General features: G+C 40.2%; 1 protein-coding gene across 2 annotated transcripts in view; it reads left to right on the top strand.

Moving 5' to 3' along the window:
• The window catches only part of SPOCK2 (SPARC (osteonectin), cwcv and kazal like domains proteoglycan 2), a 107,462-nt gene extending 82,309 nt beyond the window's left edge, over window positions 1-25,153 (top strand). The window contains exons 6-11 of one of the 2 annotated variants that reach the window (XM_039324643.1): window positions 3,609-3,723; window positions 5,802-5,921; window positions 9,816-10,034; window positions 11,309-11,371; window positions 15,844-15,981; window positions 18,458-25,153. In XM_039324643.1, the coding sequence (XP_039180577.1) occupies window positions 3,609-3,723; window positions 5,802-5,921; window positions 9,816-10,034; window positions 11,309-11,371; window positions 15,844-15,981; window positions 18,458-18,594 (792 nt within the window). In that variant the 3' untranslated portion in view covers window positions 18,595-25,153. The remainder of the gene's footprint in view (window positions 1-3,608; window positions 3,724-5,801; window positions 5,922-9,815; window positions 10,035-11,308; window positions 11,372-15,843; window positions 15,982-18,457) is intronic. The other variant, XM_039324644.1, reaches the window with a different exon arrangement.
• Window positions 25,154-25,714: the final 561 nt, after the last annotated feature.

The following is a 25,714-nucleotide window of genomic DNA, read 5'->3' as shown; positions in this document are numbered from 1 at the left end:
TCACACTATAATATTATTTTTATAATGTCTCTTTCTTGTTCTTTTTTTTCCCCTGAATTAAAAACACCTTAGTACACAAGCATTTTAGGCAGACAAGGTCTGCATACTGCTTGGCCATATGTCAGAAACTTTTTGATCTGGTGGTTAAGCTACCAGGCTAGAAATGGGGTGACTCTGAGTTCTAGTCCTGTCTTAGGCATGAAAGCCAGCTGGGTGATTGCTGGGTCCTGGGGTCAAGGGATCCCCTTTGGTGACCTTCTGACAAGCAAAGTCAACGGGGAAGCCAGATTCACTTAACAATTGGGTTACTAACTTATCAACTACAGTGATTCACTTAAGAACGGAGCATAAAATGGGGCAGAATTCTCTGAACAACTGTCTCACTTTAGCAACAGAAAATTTGGGCTCAATTTTGGTCATAAGTCGAGGACCAGGTATGTACGCCACCTTGAATTATATAGAAAATAAATAAATATTTATGTAGGGATCTAAATAAATAAATAAGAAATAAATACATAAATAAATATCCCTGCAGCCAGCAGAGGCCCGTCTTCCCATACATCCCATATAAGCAGTGTTTTGTCCTATGGAACACATCTACCACCTCATTCAGTGTAACTTACTTGTCATTTTCTAGGTCTGACACCCACCCTCAGGGCATCATAACTTATTAAAATGCTTATGCTCAGGTCAATCAATGACTGGCAGATGTGTTTATAGCTTGCAGGAAAGGAGCAGTTCAGTTTGTAATTATGCATCTACGAACGTTGGGAAGCCTTAGTGCGATTCGATCCAAATAGGGGACACAGCAAGACATTTCATTTGGGAAGATTAATTTTTAAGAAGATTCATTATGTCTTGCTTTGAGTTCCTCGTGGCTTGAAATTTAAATAATAAAGCCGTAACAGGATCAAAAAAGCAGCCTGCTACTAAATCCTTCCCGTACAATCTGCCCCTGGAATTTATAAAGTCTGAGTGAAGAACGTTCCATATTGTCAAAAATATTGAAGGAGGACAACTGTGTTACTCTTCTGATATATTGCTGGACAGTAAAGCCTCAGATGTATGTTTTAGAAATGTTCATGCTTTTTGTTGGTAAACAACCTTGAGTTTAAGTTTGGACAATGCATAAATATGCGTAAGAATAGTAATAATGCTGACACAGAACAAAAGAAAGTCACAAGAAATACAGAATCAGTTGAGAATTGATTTATAAAGATCTTTGTGGGTACTTGGACCTCTTCCCGTTTGTTTAACAATCTAGACTTTTTCAGATGTAGTGGTGAGTTGTAAAGCCCCAAATGATCTTGCCAAAGGTGATCAATCACATTCAGATGTAGGGTGAAGGAACTATTTAGTTAAACTTGTGGAAAATCATATTATGAATATAAAAAGAGCCACAAGGCATTTGTTTCAGAACATTGCTTCATTTTCAAAAATGAAGAACCAAGAATTGTTTTGAGATTTCTCTCTCCCCCCCTCCACCTCTGTCAAGGACTGTATGGGTCTGTGGCATTGCTGACACTGCCACAGAAATATTGAATATATTTCAGAATTGATGAAAGAAAGTTTTACAATGAAGTCCTGCTGCTCTGAATTTGGGTGTATCAATTGTATTAAAGCAAATGCAGGCAAGGATGCTTATTCACCTTATACAAAAAGACAGTCAAAGGAGCTCTTCAATATATACAGTGACCTTTGTGGGGTCTCTTTCCTATAACGATAACTAGAAGGAATTTTTTTTCCTGGCATTTGTAGATGATTTTTCAAAATATGTTTGTTCATTTATTTGTTTATTTGTCAATTTAATGAAGCTACCAACTCCATGAAGGCTCTGGTGTACAACATGAAAGAAAGAAAGATAGATAGATAGATAGATAGATAGATAGATAGATAGATAGATAGATAGATAGATAACCTTTATTGTCATTTTTTCCTGTGGGCACAATGGCACACATTAAAAATGAAATTTAGTTGCTTCCTCTCAAAGTGTACACATATATAACACACATTTAAAACATACTATATGCAATGTATGTATAGACCTAGACCGTTACATACAGTATAAGTAACATATAAATAACATATAAATACTATTCACTGTTATAATATATAGCAAGGAACAGTTTACAAAGAAAAAAAATGATATATGTTCAAAGAGCAAAAGCTATTCCAACTAACTTGGAATTTCCTGTCAAGAGCTTCCACTCACTGTAGCTCAAAGCTGGAGGGAAGAAAAGACCTGATAAATGCAATTATTACCAAAAGGAAAAAAAATTACAAAGCGCAATGGGTATGTGGCCAGAGTGAGCAATAAATTTGGAGGAAATCTTAAGATTTTGCGTACTAATTATTTTTATTATTATATTGTGCTTGGCCACTGTAGCCAATAATATAACATCATAAATAGAATATACAAAAACTTTGTCACTATTCATAAAGACTTATAGACAATATTGAGTAGGCCACTAGTGCCTGATTGAAAACCCATTCAGGTGCTTAGATCCAAGAGGTATGCTTACATTCCCAAAGAAATGAAGGGCAAACTAAATTACAGAAATCATGAAGGAGTATATTTCTTAGTACTGATAATGCTATCTAGTTGAGTAATGAAACATCTACAGGAAAAGAACCAAGTAAAAGAGCTCTAAAAATCTCACAGGTCAACCCTGAGTTACAAAGATTCTCTTCTATTGGCATATTTCTGAGTTGGACTGCAAAGGCTATGCCCAGTGGTGGGATTCAGCCGGTTCGGGCTGGTTCAGGAGAACCAGTAGCTAAATTTTGTTGAGTTCGGAGAACTGGTTGAATGCACACTGCTTCCAGAAGTCCGTTCCAGGCTTCAGAGGCCTAGGCCTGCATCCACGCAGAGAACCGGTTGTTCAGGTATTTGAATCCCACCGCTGGCTATGCCTTGATCTTGTTACAGAAATACATTACACAGTATGGTGTACACTGATGACAGCAAACAATGTAGACATCCCGACTGCAAAGAAACAATACAATAGTCTCAGGAAGAATATGAGCCGGCCATTAATTGAGCAATCTACTTCAAAAGATGGCGGGCTGTTTTTCACGAACGTTTTTAAGCTGAAGATGATGTTGTAGTGTAGTCGGTTTCCTGCAGCAGAAATGAGCTAGTCTTGTTGAAGAGAAGTCTCTTTGTGTTCTAAGAATGAATCCAGAGGCAGACATATTTTAGTAGGACTATTTGTAAGATCTATTGAATTAGTGGTATAGGTAAATTATCAACTATAAACATTTATATTTCTATGTGCATCAGTACATTGATATTGTGTCAGCCTAAATACAATGAATGTATTTTATAGTAGAAAGATTTAGCAACAAGGATGATTAAAAATAATCTGTTACATGCTTATGCATGACTTTCTAGCTGTGGCATTAAATCTTTATCTTGTTCTAGAATTTAGATATGATACAGTATCTCAGGGTTTATAATCTGGGCATTAGAGGATCACGTGAGTTGAGACTAAGGTGATCCTGACAGACTTTATAAGAGAATCAGCAAGGTCCCCTACCTTGAAGTCATTCTTATTTGATGGCCTCGTGCTTCTTGCTCATGTGACTTTTCTGTTTCTCTTTTACAGTGTAAACTGGAACAGCAGGCCTGTCTGACCAGCAAGCAGTTGACAGTGAAGTGTGAGGGTCAGTGCCCATGCACAAGTGAACATGGTCCAACTTCAGCCACTGATCTCAAGCAAGGTCAGACAAGCAATGTCTACTAAGAATGTGAACAATTGTATCCTCTCCTGTTCTCCACATTATGGCTCTGTAGAGCAGTATTTCTCAACCTTGGCAACTTTAAGATGTGTGGACCTCAACTCCCAGAATCCCCCAGCCAGAATGGGGATTCTGGAAGTTGAAGTCCACACGTCTTAAAATTGCCAAGGTTGAGAAACACTGCTCTATAGACACACAGAATAAATAAGAACACTGTTAAATTAGGTATTGAACTATATTCCATGGCTGATCCTTTCTGCCTCCACAAGACATTCTTTGCTCTATATATTGGTTGGTATCCTGCATAATATCACCATCTGAATATAGATGAAGTCAGTCTTCCAGTAATAAACAGAGTAGATAATTTGAGGATAAGATCAACATTATTTAACTGGCAACATGGGGATGATTTACCATATAATTTTGTTGCAAACTGACTAGGAGAATAAGCAGAAGAAAAGCATTAAAGCAGAGATTCAAACCACTAAATTTGTGGTTTTAGGTTTATAGTATCTGGAGTTCAATTGTAATTCAAGCAACAAAAGATAAGCAAATAAGAATCAGGAGATCCCCTCAACTTCATACAATAAAATTTGTTAGTTGTAACACACAAAATCCTCATAACCTACCATAAATATTTGTGAGCAAGCTAAGAATTTTAGGGGCCAAAATACACCCCAAAAATAGGATTCAGCTTACCTGCAATTATATATAGTAATTCTGTATGTACATGCAATATGCATATGATAAACATACACGATTAAAGGATTTTTCCCCTCAATATAAAATATAAATAGAAATAAAGACAATGGAAAAACAGGAAAGGAAAGGAAATAGAGGAGATAAAGTGAGGGAAGGAAGAAAAAGACATTTCAAAAAGAAACAAAAAGCAATGATTTCTGAGTTTTTTCGGTGCAGTAAGATATATATAGTATATCTTACTATAGTATTTTAATCTTATAGTATTTTAAGTTATGCCAAATAATAACCACTAGCCATTTCTATAACATAACCCACTTAATTGTCAAAACCCAAAGTCAAAATTTCATTTTTCCCCCTCTGTCACACAGAAATTCCATAAGTGGATTCCAAATAACCACAAAATTATTTACCTTTTTGTCCCTAATTAAAGCGGATATCTCTGTCAGTTCCATCATCTTTTCAATCCATTCCTCCATGGTGGGGATTAACACTTCTTTCCATTTCTGGGCATATAAAATTCTTGCAACTGAATATACCTCATACCAGTAATACTTTTTAAAATTACCTGTATATCCCATATATATTTGCATATAAGCCCATCTTCAAATAAGTAAACCCTCACATTTTTAACCAAAGTGCAATGAAAAATGTTCGTCAACTTATTGACAGGTGGTGCATTTTTCATGATATTTTGGTTAAAAATTTGAGGATCATCTTATGTGCGGATGGGCTTATACACAAATATATACAGTACATAATAACAATAAGTGAAGTCTTAGCGTGATAATAAAATCTTGATTTTATGGATCTTTTCCTGGCAGATTTCAGATACAACAGACATAATGTTAGCTTTGGATTCAGAGTGCTGCCAAATAATGATCAAGGTCCAGTGTTTTTGGAACAGTCTGGACCACTGATCTAATTTACATCTTTTGCATCAATTTGCATCATTCACTAATGAACAGATGACATAAATTATATAGATTAAGATTTAAGAGACATTCAGCTTTAATAGATCCTCCTTCCCCTCCTCGTGAGATCCATAAAGATACGTTTTGTTGCAATTTTCTGTCACCAGATTAAAGAAGGTGAGTCACTTCTTGTGATTCTTAGCTCAATTTCATTGCAGCTCTAGAGAATTTTTCCTCTGTATTCTTCTCTTCCTACCCTAACCCTGAGAATTTATTGTATAGATAAGAAATCTCATGCTCTCATTATCGCCATGGACAAAACAAAGTTTTGAATAATTGTGTGTGGGAAAATCCTAAGAAGGAGTTGCGTACAGTAACTTTGGACTAACCTGCTTGCTATCTTCCCATCCGGGATGCTCACTTGAGATGCTGCCAACTGATTTGCAGAAACCTGCACTGGACAAGACTTGGCAGACCTGGGCGATCGACTGCGGGACTGGTTCCAACTGCTGCATGAGAACGCCAAACAGAACAGCTCTGGAAATGTGGGCCCCAATCCTGTGAATGGTATGCAGAATGCAACTTTTGTCCCTTGGGTGCATGTACAGCAGAAGTGGGAAGCTCTCGGGCCACTAGCATTTTCCCAGCACCTCTAGATTGCTGCCAGAATTTGACAGCAAGTGGCTAAAAGTATGGGGTACAACTTGGTTGTACCCCATACTTTTAGGGCAGCCTTAGGAATTAGTGCAGGGTACCTTCCAAGGAATAGTCCTTCCCCTTCCTATCCCATCCATGACTTCCCACCAGAAAACTGATCCAGAACAAGTTGAAAAATGCCTGCAATATCACTGCATTTCCAGATGTTCTCCTCTATTTGTTTCAAATTCACACTTTGAATACTACATGCAGTTTTGGTCACCAAATTATAAAAAAGGTATTGAGACTGGTATTATATTATAAAAAATGGTATTGAGACTGGTATTATAGAAAAGGTATTGAGTGCAGAGAAGAGCAACAAAGATGATTAGGGGGCTGGAGGATAAAACATGAAGAATGGTTGCAGGAATTGGGTATGTCTAGTATAGTGAAAAGAAGGTCTAGGGGCGACATGATAGCAGTGTTCCAATATCTGAGGGGCTGCCACAAAGATGAGGGAGTCAAACTATTTTCCAAAGCACCAGAAGGTAAGACAAGAAACAATAGATAGAAATTAATCAAGGAGAGAAGCAACTTAAAAGTAAGGAGAAATTTCCTAACGTGGAATGACTTGCCTTCAGAAGTTGTGGTTCTCCATCACTGGAGGTTTTTAAGACAAGACTGGACAGCCACTTGTCTGAAATGGTATAAGATTTATTTATTTATTTATTTATTTATTTATGAGAGTTATATACCGCTTTAAGTGCAAGCACTCTCTAAGCGGTGTACACCAGTAAGCAATGTATATATATATATATATATATATATATATATATATATATATATATATATATATATATATATATATATATACATTGCCCCCAATAATCTGGATCCTCATTTTACCTACCCCGGAAGGATGGAAGGCTGAGTCGACCTGGAGCCGGTGAGATTTGAACCGCTGACCTGCTGAACACAGTCAGCTAAAGTGGCCTGCAGTACTGCACTCTAACTGCTGCTTGATCAGGGATTTGGACTAGAAGACCTCCAAGGTCCCTTCCAACTCTGTTATTCTGTTTTTCAAATGTTGGGAGACTCAACTGTGCCCCCACCCACTGATCCAGTGGAAATTGCCCACTCCTCATCTGAATAAACTGTCAGATCAGAAAGTGAAGTCTGTCTTAAGCTGGATTCTTGTCATAGGAGGTGTCGTCATTGCTTTATTGTCAGCAAAATTGCAGTGGCTTGGCACTGTTTTCTTCCACAAAGTATGAGGAAAAAAAAAATCAATTAAAGTTTTATTTGCTTTTTTATGTCCCTTGCATAGCTTCCAGGAAGTACGTTTTATTTATTCTTATATTACTTATCAGTTACATTTATCACCTTTTCTCCAAAGGTTCAAGGTGGATTTCCATTTATTATATCCATCCACAGTCCTGTGGGATAGATGGGGTGAGAGAGGTGACTGGGCTGATGGATCTCCCATTCAATAACTCTTGTGGCCCAGTTCTCGGGATCCATTGGAATCAGTCGCACCAATGCGAGTTGAATGTCTTATTTTGGGTAGCTGAAAAATCTTGACAATGGAGCCAGACCCTGCAGAAGAATGAAAACTGCGACTTGTTCTTGAGAATTATTGTGATTACAAGTCATGCCCAAATAGGACTGAAAGAACAAGCCACTTTGTTCCCTGGTTGGGTAAAATATGGGGGCTATCGATTCTGCCAGTTGCTAGGTGAGCACCAGACAGCAAACATTCCTGTGTACTTGTTACATAAATAAATAAATCTCTAGTCCCTGAGCAGAGTCAGAAGATTGATCCCAAGGTATTTGCAGACTACGAAGTGCCATCATTCAGGAAGAAGATCATTAGCTTAAATGTCACTGAATAGAAATGGCTTCCCTGGGGAGTGAGCTGGATGAAATAAAATCTACTGGTTGGGTTTCATGCAGATGCTCTTCTGCCATCCTTGGCAATGCAGCCAAAAGGGGTGGGGCAAAAATAAATCATGATCATCATTGTGATGGTATGATTGGAGTCCTGCCTTATTTTTATGGAGACTCCTGCAGCCCTGGTAAGGGGGCTGTATTATCAGTGAACTTTTGCAGATGAGTGCATTAGCCATAATGACTTGCCATCAACGGTTGGGACAGTCATGGAGAGCAAGCTGATCCATATGGAGAAATAAGGAGAGGAGGAGCAGGCATGGTTGACCAATTCCAATGCCCCTTGATCTCTCTTATCTGCAGCATGTTTTCCTGGAGAGCCCTATTTAGAACAGAGGCTAGGGGGTGATGGTTATGGTAGGAGATCAACATTAGATCTCAACCTTTTTAAGCAATCTATGGCTCTTCTGCTACCAAAAATCGTATTTCTTTCGCTTCCAGCTTCAGAGAAAGACAGGCAATTGTCAATTTGGCCTACGGGCTCACAGTTGTGGGTCTCAGGCTTAAGCATGTATACTTAATTAATATATTCTCTTTGGAGTGCTTTCTGTCTCCAGTGCAAAATTTCACACTGCATAAAATTCCCTTTAAAGTCTCAAGTTTGAACCTTGCCACTCATTAACAGCATCTGTCAATCTTTCCCCAGGGACAATACTTTTCATTATGTATACTCTGTATAATCTTTATATAAATTAGCACTGCATTCAGAAAAGCTGAATCCTATGACTTGTGTAACTGATGCAAAGAAGTATGCTAGTGGAATAGATATTAGTTTCTTCTTGTAATTTGGATAATAGAATAGCACTGTTTACAGTTTTGCAGGAATTCTACTTCCTAAGTAAAGGACATTTTCTTTAGGTTTTTTTTTTTATACTTTTTAGAAAGTTGGCTTTGGAAAATACATCAAGGGCTGACTATTCAATTCTCTCTTCATCACCTGTAAGAGAGATGGTTGAAAATTGTAGTTTAGCAATACTTGGAGGGCCTCAGTTTTTCCATCCCACTGTAAAGAGATAGCATACTCCTTAAAAATAGCAGTAAGACCTACAGTTAAATACCACAATGTATTTTTTCTTTCTAATAAAATGGTCCCATCAGTTTACTACTGAAAAATCGCTTTTTCAGTGTTCTGCACACAGACATACATACACATCCCAATTTACTGCTTGCTTTCCAATTTGCTTGTTACATTCTATAACTACTGGTCATGCTCATTCTTAATTTAGCTGTGTGTGTGTGTGTGTTGTGCCTTCAAGTCAGTGTTGAGTCCTGGCAGCGGCTGGGACAAGTCCTTGCAAAGAGAAGATGCCTCCTTTGTAAAAGACATTTGAAACTCCTATGAAGGTTAAGTGACTCATACATGCTGATTTCTCTCGTGATCCTGTTATGAACAGATAACTCTCTCTGCTTCTCTGTCTCTCTCTTTCTCTGTGCATCACTCTCTCTCTCTCTCTCTCTCTCTCTCTCTCTCTCTCTTGTCTCCTGCCCGAGCAGGGGATTGGACTAGAAAGAATACCTCCAAGCTTCCTTCCAAATCTGTTATTCCCCTGTTCTGTAACTATCAATCACTTAGGTTAACTCTTAGAACAGGGGTCTTCAAACTTGGCCCTTTTATGACTTGTGAACTTCAACTCCCAGAATTCCTCAGCCAGACACACTGGCTGAGGGATTCTGGGTGTTGAAGTCCACAAGTCATAAAAGGGCCAAGTTTGAAGACCGCTGTCTTAGAAGGACTAACGAAAGTTAGGATTTTCCAGATGTGCAAATCTGCATCCTATTTCTGCAATCATGGGATATAGACTTCAAAATTCTGTGAAGAACAAATATATCCACTGCTGTTTCTGCTTCTGTGGTTATTTGAATTTTCATTTATTGCAGCACTGGACAAAAACCTGGTGGCCAGTTGCAAGGATTCCATTGGTTGGATGTTTTCCAAGCTGGACACCAACAGTGACCTTTTCCTAGACCAGGCAGAGTTGGCGGCTATCAACCTGGATAAGTATGAGATTTGCATCCGGCCTTTCTTCAATTCCTGCGACACCTACAAGGATGGCCATGTCTCCACTGCAGAGTGGTGTCTCTGCTTCTGGAGAGAGAGTGCGTCACAAGACTTTCTTTTTTTTTCCTGCTAGGTCCCTTAAGTCTTTGTTATTACAGGGGGAAGGCTAAAGATTACAGTAGCTGCTTAGACAAACATAGATACTCTGATAATCTAGGTGTACCTTGATGTACTAACTAGATGGCTTATTAAAGAGAGATCCATCCTAGAAGGAGGAATTTTCTGACAGTGAGAACAATTAATCAATGGAATATCTTGCCAGCTGGAGTTGCGGGTGCTCCGTCACTAGAGGTTTTCGTAAAAGAGATTGGACAACCATTTGACCAGGATAGTATAATGCAGTGGTGGCGAACCTATGGCATGGGGGCCAGAGGTGGCACTCAGAACCCCCTCTGTGGGCACACACACCGTCCCCCCCCCCCAGCCCTGCCTCCTCCCACGGCCCCCTCCTCACCAGCAGCCTTCCTGGAGGAGAGTCACCCCTGGGCACGGCCCACATGAAGCAGCGCAGCCAAGGACATGGTAGCCGGGCAGTGGGGACAAGACTCCACCCTTGCGCCCCACTGCATGCAGATGATGCTGTGAGGCACGGGTAGAGGGCATGGCTGCCATGATGCTACTGGGCTGCCTGGGTGATCTGTGGCGGGCCGTGGAGCTGGTGGGTGGCTTAGTGGGCAGGGTGGAGCAGGGAGGGGGGCAGTTTTTGGGCACTCGGTCTCTAAAAGGTTCACCATCACTGGTATAAGGTCTCCTCCTGTGAGCAGGGGGTTGGACTAGAAGGCTTCTGAAGTCCCTTCCAGCCCTATGATTCTATGTTCTATATATCTAGGTGTACATTGATGGCACCACCACCCCTGCTACCAGATTTCAGGGAATAAAGCAAAGGCCTGGTGGCTTGATGCATATATTAGAGCTTGGGTTCTGTTTCAAACAAAGTAATAAAATGCCTAAAAGCCAGTGGTGGGATTCAAATATGTGAACAACTGGTTCTCTGTGTGGATGTCGCTTCCAGAAGTACGTTCTGGGCCTGGGCAACAAAAAACTAGCTACCGGTTCTGCCGATGTGGTGCGAACTGGCTGGATCCCACCACTGCCAAAAGCTATATAATGCACTTTCCTAAATTCATAGTTCTATTTGCATTTATTATTATTACAGTCATCTTTACAGTAAGCTGGTAGAACAGGTGAATGCTCTTGTCCCTCAACTCTAGATTGAGGGCGAATTGCAGGAAAAGAACTTGCTTCCTTAATATGCTCAGGAGATCACGTTGAGCTGATTTGGCACTGATGAATTCTGCTTTGACTGTTACAGAGCCTCCATGTCTTACGGAGCTGGAGAGGATTCAGATCCAGGAAGCTTCAAAAAAGAAACCTGGTGAGTTGCTGAGGTAAAAGTAGAAAAGAAAATGGTTTTGGAGACCTGTAGAAGAGACTTGTAGAAGATGGTAAAAGATCTTGTTTGATTATAACATTTCTAAGAGGCAGTAGATGTCTTAGTGATATAATTTGGCTCTATATTAAGGATCTTGGATTATTTAAGTATATATTATTTAAGTGTATGTGTGTGTGTGTGTGTGTGTGTGTGTGTGTGTATACACATATATATATAAATTATTCAGATATATCACATATATTTTTCAGTTTTTAAGATATTATCATAAATCTTGCTCTTTTTATGGGAATAATATATAACATATTTTATGAGAATGATATAACTTGGCTATATATTAAGAATCTTGGTTATTTCGGTTATTTGTTTGCTATCCCACATTTATTATTTCTATCTACTCTATAACTCAAGGCAGCAAACATATCCAACACACCTTCCTCTTCCTATTTTCCCCAGAACAACAGCCCTGTGAGGTGGGTTGGGCTGAGAGAAAGTGGCTGGCCCAAGGTCATCCAGCTGGCCTTCATGGCTAAGGTGGGACTAGAACTCAGTCTTCCACTTTCTAGCCCAGTGCCTTAATCAAACTAGACCAAACTGGCTTTCTGTATATTATTCAGATATATCACATACATTTTCTTTTCAATTTTTAAAATAATCTTCATGACCACTCATGGGTCTTGTCTATTCATGCTGTTTTTATGGGAATAATGAAAGTAGCCTCAAACCACAAGCTTCATCTCATGTACATTACCTCAATGAGATGGAATGTATGTCTGAACACCAGAAGATTGTTTGAATCATTCTGCTTCCCTTTGAGCCCCAGGGATACCACTGTCCAGCCCTATCATTATATTGTAGACCAGGGGTCTTCAAACTTGGCCCTTTTATGACTTGTGGACTTCAACTCCCAGAATTCCTCAGCCAGGCACACTGGCTGAGGGATTCTGGGAGTTGAAGTCCACAAGTCATAAAAGGGCCAAGTTTGAAGACCCCTGTTGTAGACTAAGGCTGGAAGCAGAGATCATGAGTTAGAAGAAGAGCCATGTGTGATAGACAACCCTCTTTTGCTTCCAAAACTAGTTTATTTCCTTCATCTATAGTGCAAGATACAGAACTTAAACTGGGGATATCTAGACTCACGATCACTAGAGAGCTAAGGCTTTCCTTCATGTTTTCTTTGAAGATTTTCCCAAGACAAGTTGAACTATATAACCCATGGTGACCTTTTTCAGGATGAGCTGCTCTGTTTCCGACTTTAGCTTAAAAGCAAATTCTTCCCAGAGCATAGGAACATTGTTGTGGGATTCAACCCTGAGCCATGGTTTCTCTCTATCCTGCCAACAGATATTCCAATTCCCTGCACCATTTCACAAAAAGCTTATCTCAACCGTCTATTGCAGGTTGTCCAGTTTTAAATAAACTCGCTTAGTAATGCACATGAATGAAGCAGCTATTTTTAAGAGAGCTCAAAATGGTTTGGGAAAGGCTTCGTTGCTTGAGCTTACAGATCCAGTTGTATGTCTCTGTCAGTTCTGTTTGGGTAATTCTGATGAAATAATAGCCAAACGTATCAAACTCATTCACCAGAGGCCAAGAAAAATAAGCTGAGGGCATCCATCTGTGACAACTGATAAATTCAAGCTGCCTTCGATGCATTGTCTGTCTCCAGTCGATGTGAATTCAGACTTTGGAGGCAAACAAATGTGTGCTTGATTTCAAGAGGATAAAAGATACTTTGAAAAAGGCCTATTTCCTGTAGTATCTGTACTTCACTTAAAATGATCTTTGCTCATGGCTTTTTTTAATGCTTGCAAATTTCAGTGCTATAGTATGAAAATCTGGCAATCAAAGTTGTGGTTGTTATCTCCTACGAAGTAAAACATTTATCTTACCCTGCCCATAAACTCATCATTTCTTGAGAAGTGATGACCAGCGCTTAAATTTATTTACTGTATTATTATACCTCCATATTCCCCAACGGTTCAAGAATCATTATGGAAGTACGACATGGAGTTCCTGGAATTTAAAGATGTTTAAGAGTTGTGTGACGTTTCTGTGACTAGAGAACACTCCAGTGCTGAGCACGCTGACATTCATCAGAAGAGCCTGGCAGATGTAATGGATCCCTCAGGCCTGATCCATTGTGTGGGTGATGACTGGTGGAGAAACTCCACATAATAAGCCATCGGAGTGAGAAAAAGACTTAGTAATTTGGAATGGTTTTACTCCTGCTAATGTAATGCCTCATTTGCTTGTTGACAATTAGAACCTAAATCACATAATTATGCATTGAAGTGGTGCATGCTTTCAAAAACAATACCTTGCAGAATATAGCCAATTTTTTTAAAAAACAACAACAACAACAAACAAATGTAATTGTGGCTAATTTAGCTCTGATGGTTGAGCTTTTTTTTCTTTACATTTCTAGGGGGGGGGGAGATGGACTCTAGTTCAGTGGTAGTGTACAAACATCAGATCCCCAGGGAGAGACCAGCTCTTCTTCCTGAAAATAAAAATAATTGTTGTTGTAGCTCAAGTCACCTGCACGCTCCAGCCTTTCCATCCCCACTTTCTCCATTTTAAGGTAACCAAAGATTGTTTGCACTTTTGTCTATCTGGAAACACAAAGTTGAGCTGAAGGATATCAAACCATAATCCAGCTGGAGTTTTCCCTCAGAGAGTGCAAAACAATCCCTCGCATAGGGACCCAGACCCAGCGATTTCAAGTCCTAAGAAAAATCACATTGCTGGATCCAATCTGGGTCAGTCCCTGGGTTCAGAGTTTTAGTTTTTGGAATTCTGGCTGTGGAATTCTGGGAGTTGAAGTCCACATGCCTTAAAATTGTCAAGGTTGAGAAACACTGCAATAGAGAGAGGTTCCCTGAGAATGGGCTCTAGCACAAATCAGAAAACTCAGAAAACTAAAACTCTGAACCCAGGGACTGACCCAGATTGGATCCCGCAATGTCCTGGGACACATATATTTGCCTTTATTTGTGACCAATCAGACTGTCTGTCCTATAACATGAGTAAATCCATTTGCAAATTTACCTTTTAAGCACACACTCTTTATGTATTTCTCTTATCGTTTGCAAAAATAAACCTGTGCCCCACATTATATATTTCCTCGTTGCATCCTGCCCATATGCCCCCTCCATCGCAAGAAGCAGTTCTAAGCAGCTCACACTTTAGGATGAAAAACAGCAAAATAAGCAGACGAGACAACGGAGAGAATTGAATGCATCAGAGAAGGACAAGCTAAACTCAGTGACAGGCGTAAGGCAGAACGCGTCTGCCAGAGGATAGATCGCACTCGCCCTGTTCCAGGGGCTGCTAGGAAAGGCACGTTCGTGAAAAGCACAACAGGATCAAGGTCATCCCTTTGGCGTAGTAGTTAGGGGTGCCGAACTTGAAACTGGAATTTCCTCGATATCTAGTCTTCCCTTAGGTGCGAACGCCGGATGGGTGAGCGGGACGAAGCCATCGGTGCTGCATTGAAGTTCAGTCCAATCTCCCTGACAAAGCTGTTGCTGGGGGAATAAAATGAGCAGAGACCATCATGTAGGCTACCTTGCACTCCCAGATGAAAGGCAGGATATAATTGCAATAATAAAAGCTTCTGGCTGGCAAGGATGATAAAAGGAGAGGGAGGGAGGGAGCCAGCAATTTGGCAGCCGGAGGCTTTTTCCGGTTGCTCTAATGGCGGCAGCTACCAGGGCTGGTGTGGAGAAAGGCGGGGGGGGGGGGAGAGAGGAACAACAGTGCACCACAATGGGCAATGAGGGGCTATGGGGAAGAGGGGAAGAGTTATGGGGAGAAGCAACAAAACTCATTTCACTCTCCGAGGCACACCAAAGGGGAAGAATGGCAGGCAGCCACTCTCCTCCCTAATAACCCAGAGGAGAACAAAGCCAGCCAAGCTTTACATGTCCTCACCCTTCCTGTTGAAAAGGAAAGGAAAGGGCACCATTCTTGACAATGTCAAGTCTTTGCTATGGGAAAGAATTGCGGGAATCTGCCAGCCTTAGAAGCTCTTCCAGTCAATCCTGGGCTTGGTTTAAAACAGAACATGCACTAGCCATGTGCATTTGTCCGGTTGGGTGCAAAAAAGGCAGCACTGTGACTTGGGGGGGGGGGAGCTGTCAAGCCGTAAGGGTCCCTTTCTCCTTTAAGGACCCTTGAAAAGCATGGCGAGTCAGATGTAACCCGGGGCAGGGCAAGATTTCCTGCCATTCACAAAACTGATATTTTTCAGCTTCTGCAGAGCTTTATCAGGATACGCAAGAAAATGCCCCTGCCCCCCCCCCCCAAATGTTAGTCTGGAAATATATCTGCACAATTTCTGAATGAGAACACAGAGGTCTGGAGCTGCATTCAGAGAATCCTGGAGCGTCGGAGGTGTGCTAAGTCCTCGGGGCCTGTTTTATTTAGCACAAGGAGGCTGTTTTTTCCCCCAGGAGTCTTCATCCCGAGCTGTGATGAGGATGGATACTACCGGAAGATGCAGTGTGACTCCAGCAGTGGAGAATGCTGGTGCGTTGATCATCTCGGCATGGAGCTGACAGGAACACGGATGCATGGGAATCCAGACTGTGGTAAGAAAAGGGGAGGGGGAGAAGATTTGGGGCAAGAGGAAGCTTTGGGAGTAGACATTACATGTGAAGTAGCAAAAGGACATCTTCACCTCAAACTCTTGGTCATTACAGGCAGTCCTCAACTCACAACCACTCATTTAATGATGATTTGAAGTTACGACATCACTGAAAAAAGTGACTTATGGCTGTTTTCCATACTTACGACTGTTGCAGCATCCCCATGGTCACATGATCAAAATTTGGATGCTTGGCAGCGGGCATGTATTTATGATAGTTGCGGTGTCCCGGGGTCACATGATCACCTTTTGCAACCTTCTGACCAGCAAAGTCAGTGGGGAAGCCAGATTCATTTAATGACCATACGATGCATTTAACAACTGCAGTGATTCAGATTAACGACTGCAGCAAGAAAGGTTATAAAATGGGGGCAAAACTCACTTAACAACTGTCTGGCTTAGTCACCGAAATGTTGGGCCCAATTGTGGTCGTTAAGTCGAGGGCTACCTGTACATTGACACAACTACAAGGTTTTCTTGGCAATCGTGCCAATTGTTTGCTGTTGCCTTCTTCCATGGGGTTGTGTGACTTCACCCTGTAATCTGCACTTTTGGGGTTCCTGGGGAACTCCCTGCTGGCACCAGCACAAAGGCCAGGTGCTGTCAGCCTGTGGATGTGCATCTTCATGTCCTCCCACAAAAGGCACAATCAAGCAAACCTTTGTCTCGTTTCTCTTAAAAATGTCTTTACTGACTTTTTTTATTTACAGATAGTCCTCGACTTACAACAGTTTGTTTAGTGACCGTTCAAAGTTACAACGGCACTGAAAAACGTGACCGTTATGACCGTTTTTCACAGTTACGACCTTTGCAGCATCCCCATGGTCCTGTGTTCAAAATTCAGATGCTTGGCACCTGGCTCATATTTATGATGGTTGCTGTATCCCAAAGTCATGTGATCCCCTTTTGCGACTTTCTGACCAGCAAAGTCAATGGGGGAGCCAGGTTCGCTTAACAACCGGGGTGCTAACTTAACAACTGCAGTGATTCACTTAACAACAGTGGCAAGAAAGGTTGTAAAACAGGGAAAAATTCACTTAACAAGTGTCTCACTTAACAACAGAAATTTTGGGCTCGATTGTAGCCGTAAGTCAAGGGACTATCAGTACTTTATCAAATAAGCCGAATTTGTGCTTGAAAGGTGCTTTTTTTTTGGGATACCTAAATGTCATCACACAAGGAAGACTAATTCTATCTGACAGCGTTTCTAATCTGTGTGATCCATTTGGTCCAAGTTCCTTCAGCAGTCCCAACCGCCCTCCAGGTAGCAGTCACTTTGCAAGCATCCCAGAACTGCTCCGTCCCACATCTTACCTGAAGGATGTCCATAATGAGCCCATCCAAGTTTTTGAGGCATCCCACTTGAGGATTTATGAGAGAGCTGGGCTTCAATAGGTATTCCACAGTGGGATAAGGAGATCATTGGATGCAAGATGAACTTGGGCTCCCCACTTAGACATATGTAGACTAAGATAAATACATAGACAATATTTTCCCCCTTGTGGGAGGAAAAAAGGAGCAGTTTAGTGACTGCTCCTTGTTTTCTTCTGAATGAAGAAATGCATGACTCTATGGCAGGAGCTGTGAAAGGGAAGATTTCCTTCCCCTTTAGGGGAAGCATGTAGCATTTCCAGACTTGGGAGTACCTCTGATTATTCCCTTTTAAATGTAAATAGGAGGATCTGGTAAATTAAGATATTTTTGCTACTCTGCATTTTGTGTCTTGCTTACTGTTAGCCAGTAATATACTGTTCCTTTGGAGAAGATACTATGGAGACTTCGAGTATCTTCTCCAATTCATCTAGTATAGGTTAAAGCAATTTACACTTCACTGCAAGCAATGATTATTAATGGAGACTTAACTAAACCTTGTGAAATTTAAAAGGGCGCAAGGCAAGGATGTCCCTTATCTCCCCTGGACGTTTTGAATAGGGATATTAGGCAAGGTGGGAAAATAACAGGTATAAATAGTGCCACTCTTCAGCATCTTCAGATCCACACTTAAAAGAATCCTACCTGTGATGGTTAATGACTGAATTAAAGATTTGATTTTATTCGCATTTTTCTGCACACGTGGCTTGGGACAAGGGCAACATTATTGCCATTATCCCATATTAATATCCAATTGATTTTGAAATAACAGAAGAGCTCCCCGTGGTTCAATTTTTGAAAGAATTTGCATTTTAAAGCAGCTGCTGCTGCAATCTTTCAAACTAATACCGAAGAATGTAAAATCTCTTTCTTGCCAAACCTAGAATTAGGTGAAGGGTTGTTGGTACTCCCTGAGGTTGAGTTTCTTCTTGCAGATGTTTCTGCGAGAGACCCAGCAATTCATCCCTAAGCTAACATATATTCCCCACTATTGAAGGATTAGGAAATGTTCCCCTCCTACTGCATTTCTCTTGTTCTTGTTTCTGTAGATGACATTGTTGGATTCTCAGGGGACTTTGGGAGTGGTGTCGGATGGGAAGATGAGGAAGAGAAGGAGACAGAGGAAGCCGGCGAGGAAGCTGAAGAAGAAGAAGGAGAAGCAGATGATGGAGGCTATATTTGGTAGATGTCACCAAGGGGCCCTGTTTGGCCAGGATGCAGGCTGTAGGCTGGGAGGTAGCAGTCAAAACTGAATGGAGAGGAACAACTGAACAAGATGATCAGGAAACACAGTTGAATGTAACTAACTATGGCAGAATGTGCGAGTGCGTGTATGTGTGAATGTATGTACACTTGCCTGGGTGGGTCCATTCTCTTCATGTGGCTGTGGAGATTATCTCTTTCTTCCCAGCTTAACAGAGATCAAAGCTATAGCCGAGCAAAAGGGGTGGGGGGAAGTACTCTGCACTGTAGGTTCCAGAGAATCTTTTGTTAATATTAAATTTTAAAAAATTAATGATCAGTGACACATTTCAGTTCCTAACCAGGCTCAAAAGATGTGAGAAACACCTGCCTCCTTCATCGCTCTGGCTATGGTGCTCAGCAATATCCTGCAGTATATGTCCTGTCCAAATGCTTGTCAAGCAATCTGCCAATCATTTGTGAGTCTTCATTGCAGTAGATCACCAGAATTTGCCTAACAGGTCAGAAATCGGGAACAATCCACTCTCCTGTGACTAGACATTTAGATCTAGGACCATATTGAAGAGGGACAGCTAATGTATCGCTAATTACAAATATAGTTCCACACAAGTCATTTCTAGATAGGTTTCCAAAATCTTGGAAAGCTTCCCCTGAAAGATTGAACATCCATGCACTGAGTTAATGTATGATCACATTTACTGGACTTAGGCTTCCTGTTAGGAAAGCTTTCAAACGTGTCTGTATTGGCTTCTAATGTGGTTGATGTGCTAGCTAGTGCTGTAGAATAAAGGGCTTTTCAGTCATCTAGACATACCGATGGAAAGGCAAGGAGTTCTGGGACAGAGATTGCTGAGAACATCAGTTAAAAGAATAAAGTAATTAGTTGTGAAAAAAAGAAATCAGCAGGCTAGTTACAGCAACTGCAAGAAATATTTCCCATGATAAAAGGTATGGTGAGATAGGTATCTCAGTAGCTTTGTTATTATATTGCTCTGTGTCCTGGGTGTGGGAAATCTGTATCTAACTAGAACTCACTGTTCTCCTCCTACATTCTGCAATACAATCCTTTATCTTCACAACATAGAAGAAAGACATTAGGAATAAATACAAAATTGCATTATCTATTAAAGCATGTGCTTTAGCTAACGATGAAAAAGTTAATGATAATTCTATTCAGCCTGCTAAAATCATTTTCTTTTTTTCAAATAAATTAGACATTGTTTTTCAAAAATTAGCCAGTGGGAAACATCTGGAAAAAAATATTATCATTTTTTTGGTTAGTGAATGTCAGGCTTTTTAATCCTGATAAGGCCAATTAAATTCTTTTTTAGGAAAGTCATTTCTCCAGTTCCCTGCATTTGGATACACTCACCCTGTTGTGAGCATGTATGCTTGCAAGTATTTAAACACCTGTACTACAATCCTGTCCAAGTTGTAGCTGTGCATGTCCTTGGGTGGCATGAAGAAATGTTGAGTGCTGAAGTGGATGTGAGTATGTGTGAATACACACTGAGAAGAGGGTAGGTGGTTTGGCTTACATCAAGTACCCCAAACTTTATGTAGATACTGAGCTTCTGGTTGAACCCTTCAGGACAGTGTGCAAGCATGGGATTTTAAGCAGCCTCACTTCCCAGTAAGTCCAGTAACAGAGATTTCTTATGTAGTCCAGCTGTGATAATAAATGAGCCCTGCTGTGTTGAATTCTCTATCTTACTCATATTTACTCCTCCTCTTCCTCCTCCTCCAGCTGTCACACTCCTTCACCCTTGCACACTTCATGGTCCTATCTTCATGTGTTTCTTTATCTTTTCTCATGAAAGAAGAGATCACAGCTGAACAAGACTTGATTTGATCACTAGCAGGAGAAGACAGTGCTTGGGAAGCGGGGGGGGGGGGGGTGTTTCATTGTTGTAGAGGTTGCAGATTTTGTGTCCTCCAGCTCTTTTTTTTCTTTCTAAGATCTTAGCCTGGATTCAAGTGTTGCGTTGAAGTTGTCTCCCTCGGTTTTTTGTCCTGGCCTTTCCCTCCATCTGTGCAGGTGATATGAGTGTGGGTGATCCGAGTTTGCATTTCACAATTATGCATGTTTAAGGAGTTGTAAATGCATTTTTTCAGACTAAAATACATTCCGTTGTTGAGGGTAGCCTCCCCAAATGGTGCTTGTAGAGGTAGGTAAGACAAAAGCAGCAGCTTGTCTCTGTTAACTAGTTAACACAGTTAACTCCAGTTAACACAGTTAACTCCACTTAAAGCTAGTTAACTGTGTTGACTAGTCTTGCCATTTACACTTGTTTATCAGCTTTTGATGATTCTGTGGCTAACAGACAATTGTTCGTTAGTTTCTCTTCAGATAATTGAAGATGATACAACAAACAAGCACTAAACTCTGCTGGTAACTCTTCCCTCCAACCTTTAAAAGCCTTTCCTCACAGGTTTTGTAGGTTTTCATTATCAAAAACATAATTATGCATCTACCCTGAAGAGCAAAAATAACAAAGGAAGAAAATGGGGGGAAACAGCTTTGTGAAAAATAGACAGTAGGATGCTGCTTTCATCTCTTTGAGAAGAAACCCCAGTGAGATTTCTCTGAAATTGCTTTCAAGTCTCTTAACATAAAAAGGTTGCTTAGCTCCAGCCTTAATTTTACCTTAAAAGAAGTCCATTATTTGCCTTGCATTTTCAGCAACTCATCGCTGTGTTACTGAAGCAGAAACAATAATATCCCTAAAGCCTCCATAAAAGAAGCTCAAATGAGACATGTTGGTTCACCTTGACAAATGGATGTGAATGCAAAACTGTCCAGAGTTGCGATCTGATTTCCTAACACAAGTCAGAAAAATCTAGAAGAGGTAACATTTGGACAGAATAAAGCATTTTCTCTTCTTAGTAACATTTTTCTCATTAAGTCTTGGTCCTTAATTGAGACCCACCCAGACACTTTTACTAAGGCTTCATCTCTGAGACATCTTCCAGAGGGTTCAAAGAAGACAGATGGAGTCCAAAACCTTGTGATCATAGTCCCACCCTTTTTCTACATTCATTGAGTGTACAAAAGATGGGCTTCAGTCACACGGTTGCGAACTCTGTCTTGATTTTTTGACACATGCGCCCACACATTTCCAGACAACCTGTTTCCTCTAGGTAGGCATGGATTTAAAAAGAAACAAATCAACCCCATTCCCCCTAATCAGCCAGCCTCAGCTGTTCCCCATATAGGGACTCAATGGTAGGATGTTTTTCTCCAAATAAGGCCTCTGATTTTGAAGGCAGACTTTTGAGTCATAGAATTTCTGCTTCTACAAATGGACCATCATACAAAGAGCCTCTATGAAGGGAAATGTGTTAATTAAGGTTCATTAACTTATCTCACCTTCTGAAACAATAGAATACTTGTTCTAACTTGTAAATAAGGAAGCAGTATTTAGTTCACTCACTCTTAACCCCCTTTTTATGGCTCTGTGCTCCACGATACTCTCATTCATCACTACTGTGTTGTTTTCCATAAGGATAAGCTACTGTATCTAGGCAGCTTGGCAATTCAACACCATATATCAACTCATTTTCAAAAATAAAGATTCCCTTTGCTGAGGGAAACAAAATAGGGTATCATCTCTGTCCTCTGAGCATCACATCTGACTCTAGGGCAGTGTTTCTCAACCTTGACAATTTTAAGGCATGTGGACTTCAACTCCCAGAATTCCACAGCCAGCAATGCTGTGTCCACATGCCTTAAAATTGTCAAGGTTGAGAAACACTGCTCTAGGCCATAGCATATTAGGTAGCAATTCCATTGTCTTTAACATCTTTGTGCTGATGGAACGAGAAACAAGAGAATAGTCAAGGTTAAGGTTCTTATTGTATGGTTAGTTTCAACCAGATATGGAGTTATTGAGCTTTTGGAAAACCAGTTTATATTTCCATTCTTTTTTTGAAATTAGAATAATCAACAGTTCCTTCTAAACGCTAGGCAATGGATTATCAGAGTTCGTATGCATCTAAATGATTGTAATGCAAATAAAGAATAGCAAAACTTTAATCTACTGACCCCAGTTGTGAACTTAGTGCAATTGACTGCATGGCCTGCTGAATTAATGCTTTTTGAGATTTTCCCTTAGAATGTTTACAATTTTAGAAGAATACTTGTAGGTGTGAATGTAGTCTGTGTCTATAACGTTCTCAAACCATGTTTATCATAGAGGTAGCTTTATCAGGGAACTATGATTGCTTGCGGCTTCCTATTGAGCATATATTCAGTAGCAAAGCTAATCTACTCTTTGTAACATGAATGAAAAGTCACTATAGTTTTGATCTTAATGTTTCATTTTCTACATTCTGAACTACGAGAATTAAAGTTCTCTGGTTATTTTCCCCAACTTTTTCTTTTCCTTTGAAGTATGACATATATCAAGAAACAGCTCAGCTAGCACTTAACTGGGTGAAAAGTTGATTCCACTGGAACATTAGGTTAGAATACATTAAATTAACTTCCATTAAATTACTGAACAGAGATTGCTTTCTTCCTTCCATGAGTGCAAGGACTATTTTCCTTTGATTTGCATCTCTTGCAGATAATTTGAGGAAGGGAATGATGTACCTGAACAGTTTCACATTGCGAGCACGAAATGCAGAAATGAAATTACTGCTGCTCTCTGCTATGGGGTAGATATTAGCAGGTAATCATCCTGTGTATGCTTTCTTTTAGGAATGGTTGAAGTAAAAAAGTAAAGTTGAGTTTGACTGCTGGTGATTGCAGTTTTCTTGTTAAAAATTGTTAGTGGTTTCGAGGCCAGCTGAGAATTATTTTATGTGTCTCAGTCCAGCATTGATTTAATTCAATAACTATGGGATTAGGTTATGGCTGCATGCTGCAATCAAGATTAAAAATGGTAGTAACCAATTCAGAGCAGTTACACACCATCCTTTTCATTCCCAAATCCTACTGAAGTTGTTTTAAAGGCAATCCACCATCATCTTCACCTGTGCAGACTCAATACCTTGGCAACAAATGACAATCACTACTCCCTCAAACTGTTGGCTGTACAGCAACAGCAGTCATTCCTCATGCCAGTCGGAGGAAAGAAGTCTTGTCACTTTTATCTTTATTTGCTTGGCTTGGGTCAATATGGGTGGGCAATGACGTTCTTCAGCCACCAATCCCCTAATAGAGTCAAGGCTGAACTCACGTTAATGTGGCTCTGGATAAACAGTACAAAGTAAAATTGATTGGAGTATCTGAAGGAGGGAGGAAGGATGAAGCAAAAATCCCCTCCAATGAGAAAATGAGCCATCCCCTTTGCTTTGCAGAGCTCTAATAGTCCAGCTGGAAGTCAGGGCAATTCAAGAAACTTAGCAGCTGAAGACAGACAACAGTATGGGACTGTAGTCCCAGGTCCAATCCAGTAGTGATCTGACCAACCTGTCTTCAAGTTCCCAAAGGAGACTTTTGAGATGTGGCTTTGACATCAGTCCAAATTGCAGCCCCGTTGGTTGTGAGGTCCATAAATCAGCTTCTTTGAGTGAATTTCCCATGTTAGGGTATTGTTATGGTGCTTTATTAAATTTGTGCCCTAGAGAAACACATGCACATCTCTTTGCTGCTGTGTTGAAAGTTAAGATGTCTACCTATTTTATTGTGGGACTCCCAGTTTGCTCATTAAAAAAAAAAAAGATTCTTGCCAAACTGGCACCCTCCACATGTAACTCCCATAATGCCAAATCAATATTACCAAGGGTTTTTGCTGACGGGAGATTATGGGCAAAGGGAGTCTAACATCTGGAGCTTAAAACTGAGGATAGCTGTTCTAAACATCAATCTGTTTATGCCATTAATCCTTTCTCCTTTATATTCAGTATTAATGGACAGAGTGCATTTTAAAAACCACCTATAGATAACTATTCTAAAAGTGTTGAGAGTGTTTGCTTTCTTTTTTTTAAAGAACATTATATGCTTAATAAATCAGAACTGAGGAGAAACAAACCTGCGTATAGCCTGGAAACCTATTTTACAAGTCTGATGTGCAATAATAACTTCTGAATTTTAGAGTTAAAGATCGTGTTTGCGTGCTTCAATTTCAGTTTGTATATTTAAGTGCTATAATTGTATCTCAATAATTCTAGATGTTGAATACAAAACCAAGTGTTAGAATGTATGTGTGTGTATCATGGGTGCTAGGACACTGTGGGCATGATCCTACAAAGTTCATCGCCTATGTGCTTCCTTTGGGGGGACTTAACCTTTAAATCTACCCATTGGAAAGCCTCGATAGGATGTTTTTTAAAAGCTAAACTTTGGCAGGATCCCGCCTCTGATTTTTCTGTTCCTAGAACTTTTCTTCCTTATCACCCAGTTGTGACATTCTTGTGCTGCTTCTCTATGGCTCCCTGGAAAAATCTATTTCACCTTTGTGGTGTCTGCCTAATATTTTACTTACTTACTTTAACTACTTACTTAATCTAAGGAAACAAGTGCACACATACACCAGTCCAAGAAAGGAAATATGACAATATTTTTTAAAAAAAGAAATAAACATTTATAAACACCATTCTCTTTATGTTTTCACTTTGTCAGTGTTGTGGTGTTGAAAGGAATACAAGGTGGATGACAGGGTCAAATCTGAAGAAAGAAGATGAGACTGACACAGATTTAGACACTTCAGGGTAAATTTCCACCTTATCAACCTTGAAAGATAATTCAGATAAGAAATACACTAGCTCTATTTTTATTGTAAGGTTACACTAAAAGAATCTCACAGGTCTGAAAATACATCTGCCTCCCCTCACCTTCATAGGCCGAGAAACTCCCTTCTGAGATGTTTGCCATGCCCACATTCCTTCTGGAGATTCTGCTGCTTCTCATCTGATTGTTGACTAGTCTGTGGCTCCTCCTCCTTGACTCCAAAAACCCACATACCATTACACAATTCTCCCTCCATGTTAATTCACAAAACTCATTTATGAATTGGAGAAAGGAAAAAAGAACCTTAGCACAAGTGTATTATGTTGTACAATTTTGTGGACATTGGTTCACTGTAGAACCCACCAAAGTTTCTTCCATAATGAAGTTGATGAAGAAAATATCATAGATAATGAGGATGGTTTTTGCA

Source organism: Crotalus tigris, unplaced genomic scaffold (assembly GCF_016545835.1).
Source record: "Crotalus tigris isolate CLP2741 ecotype Arizona unplaced genomic scaffold, ASM1654583v1 scf7180000024304.1987388, whole genome shotgun sequence".
NCBI classification, from domain to species: domain Eukaryota; kingdom Metazoa; phylum Chordata; class Lepidosauria; order Squamata; family Viperidae; genus Crotalus; species Crotalus tigris.
The sequence above is the reverse complement of the archived record's forward strand: the minus strand, read 5'-3'. Positions and strand labels throughout refer to the sequence as shown.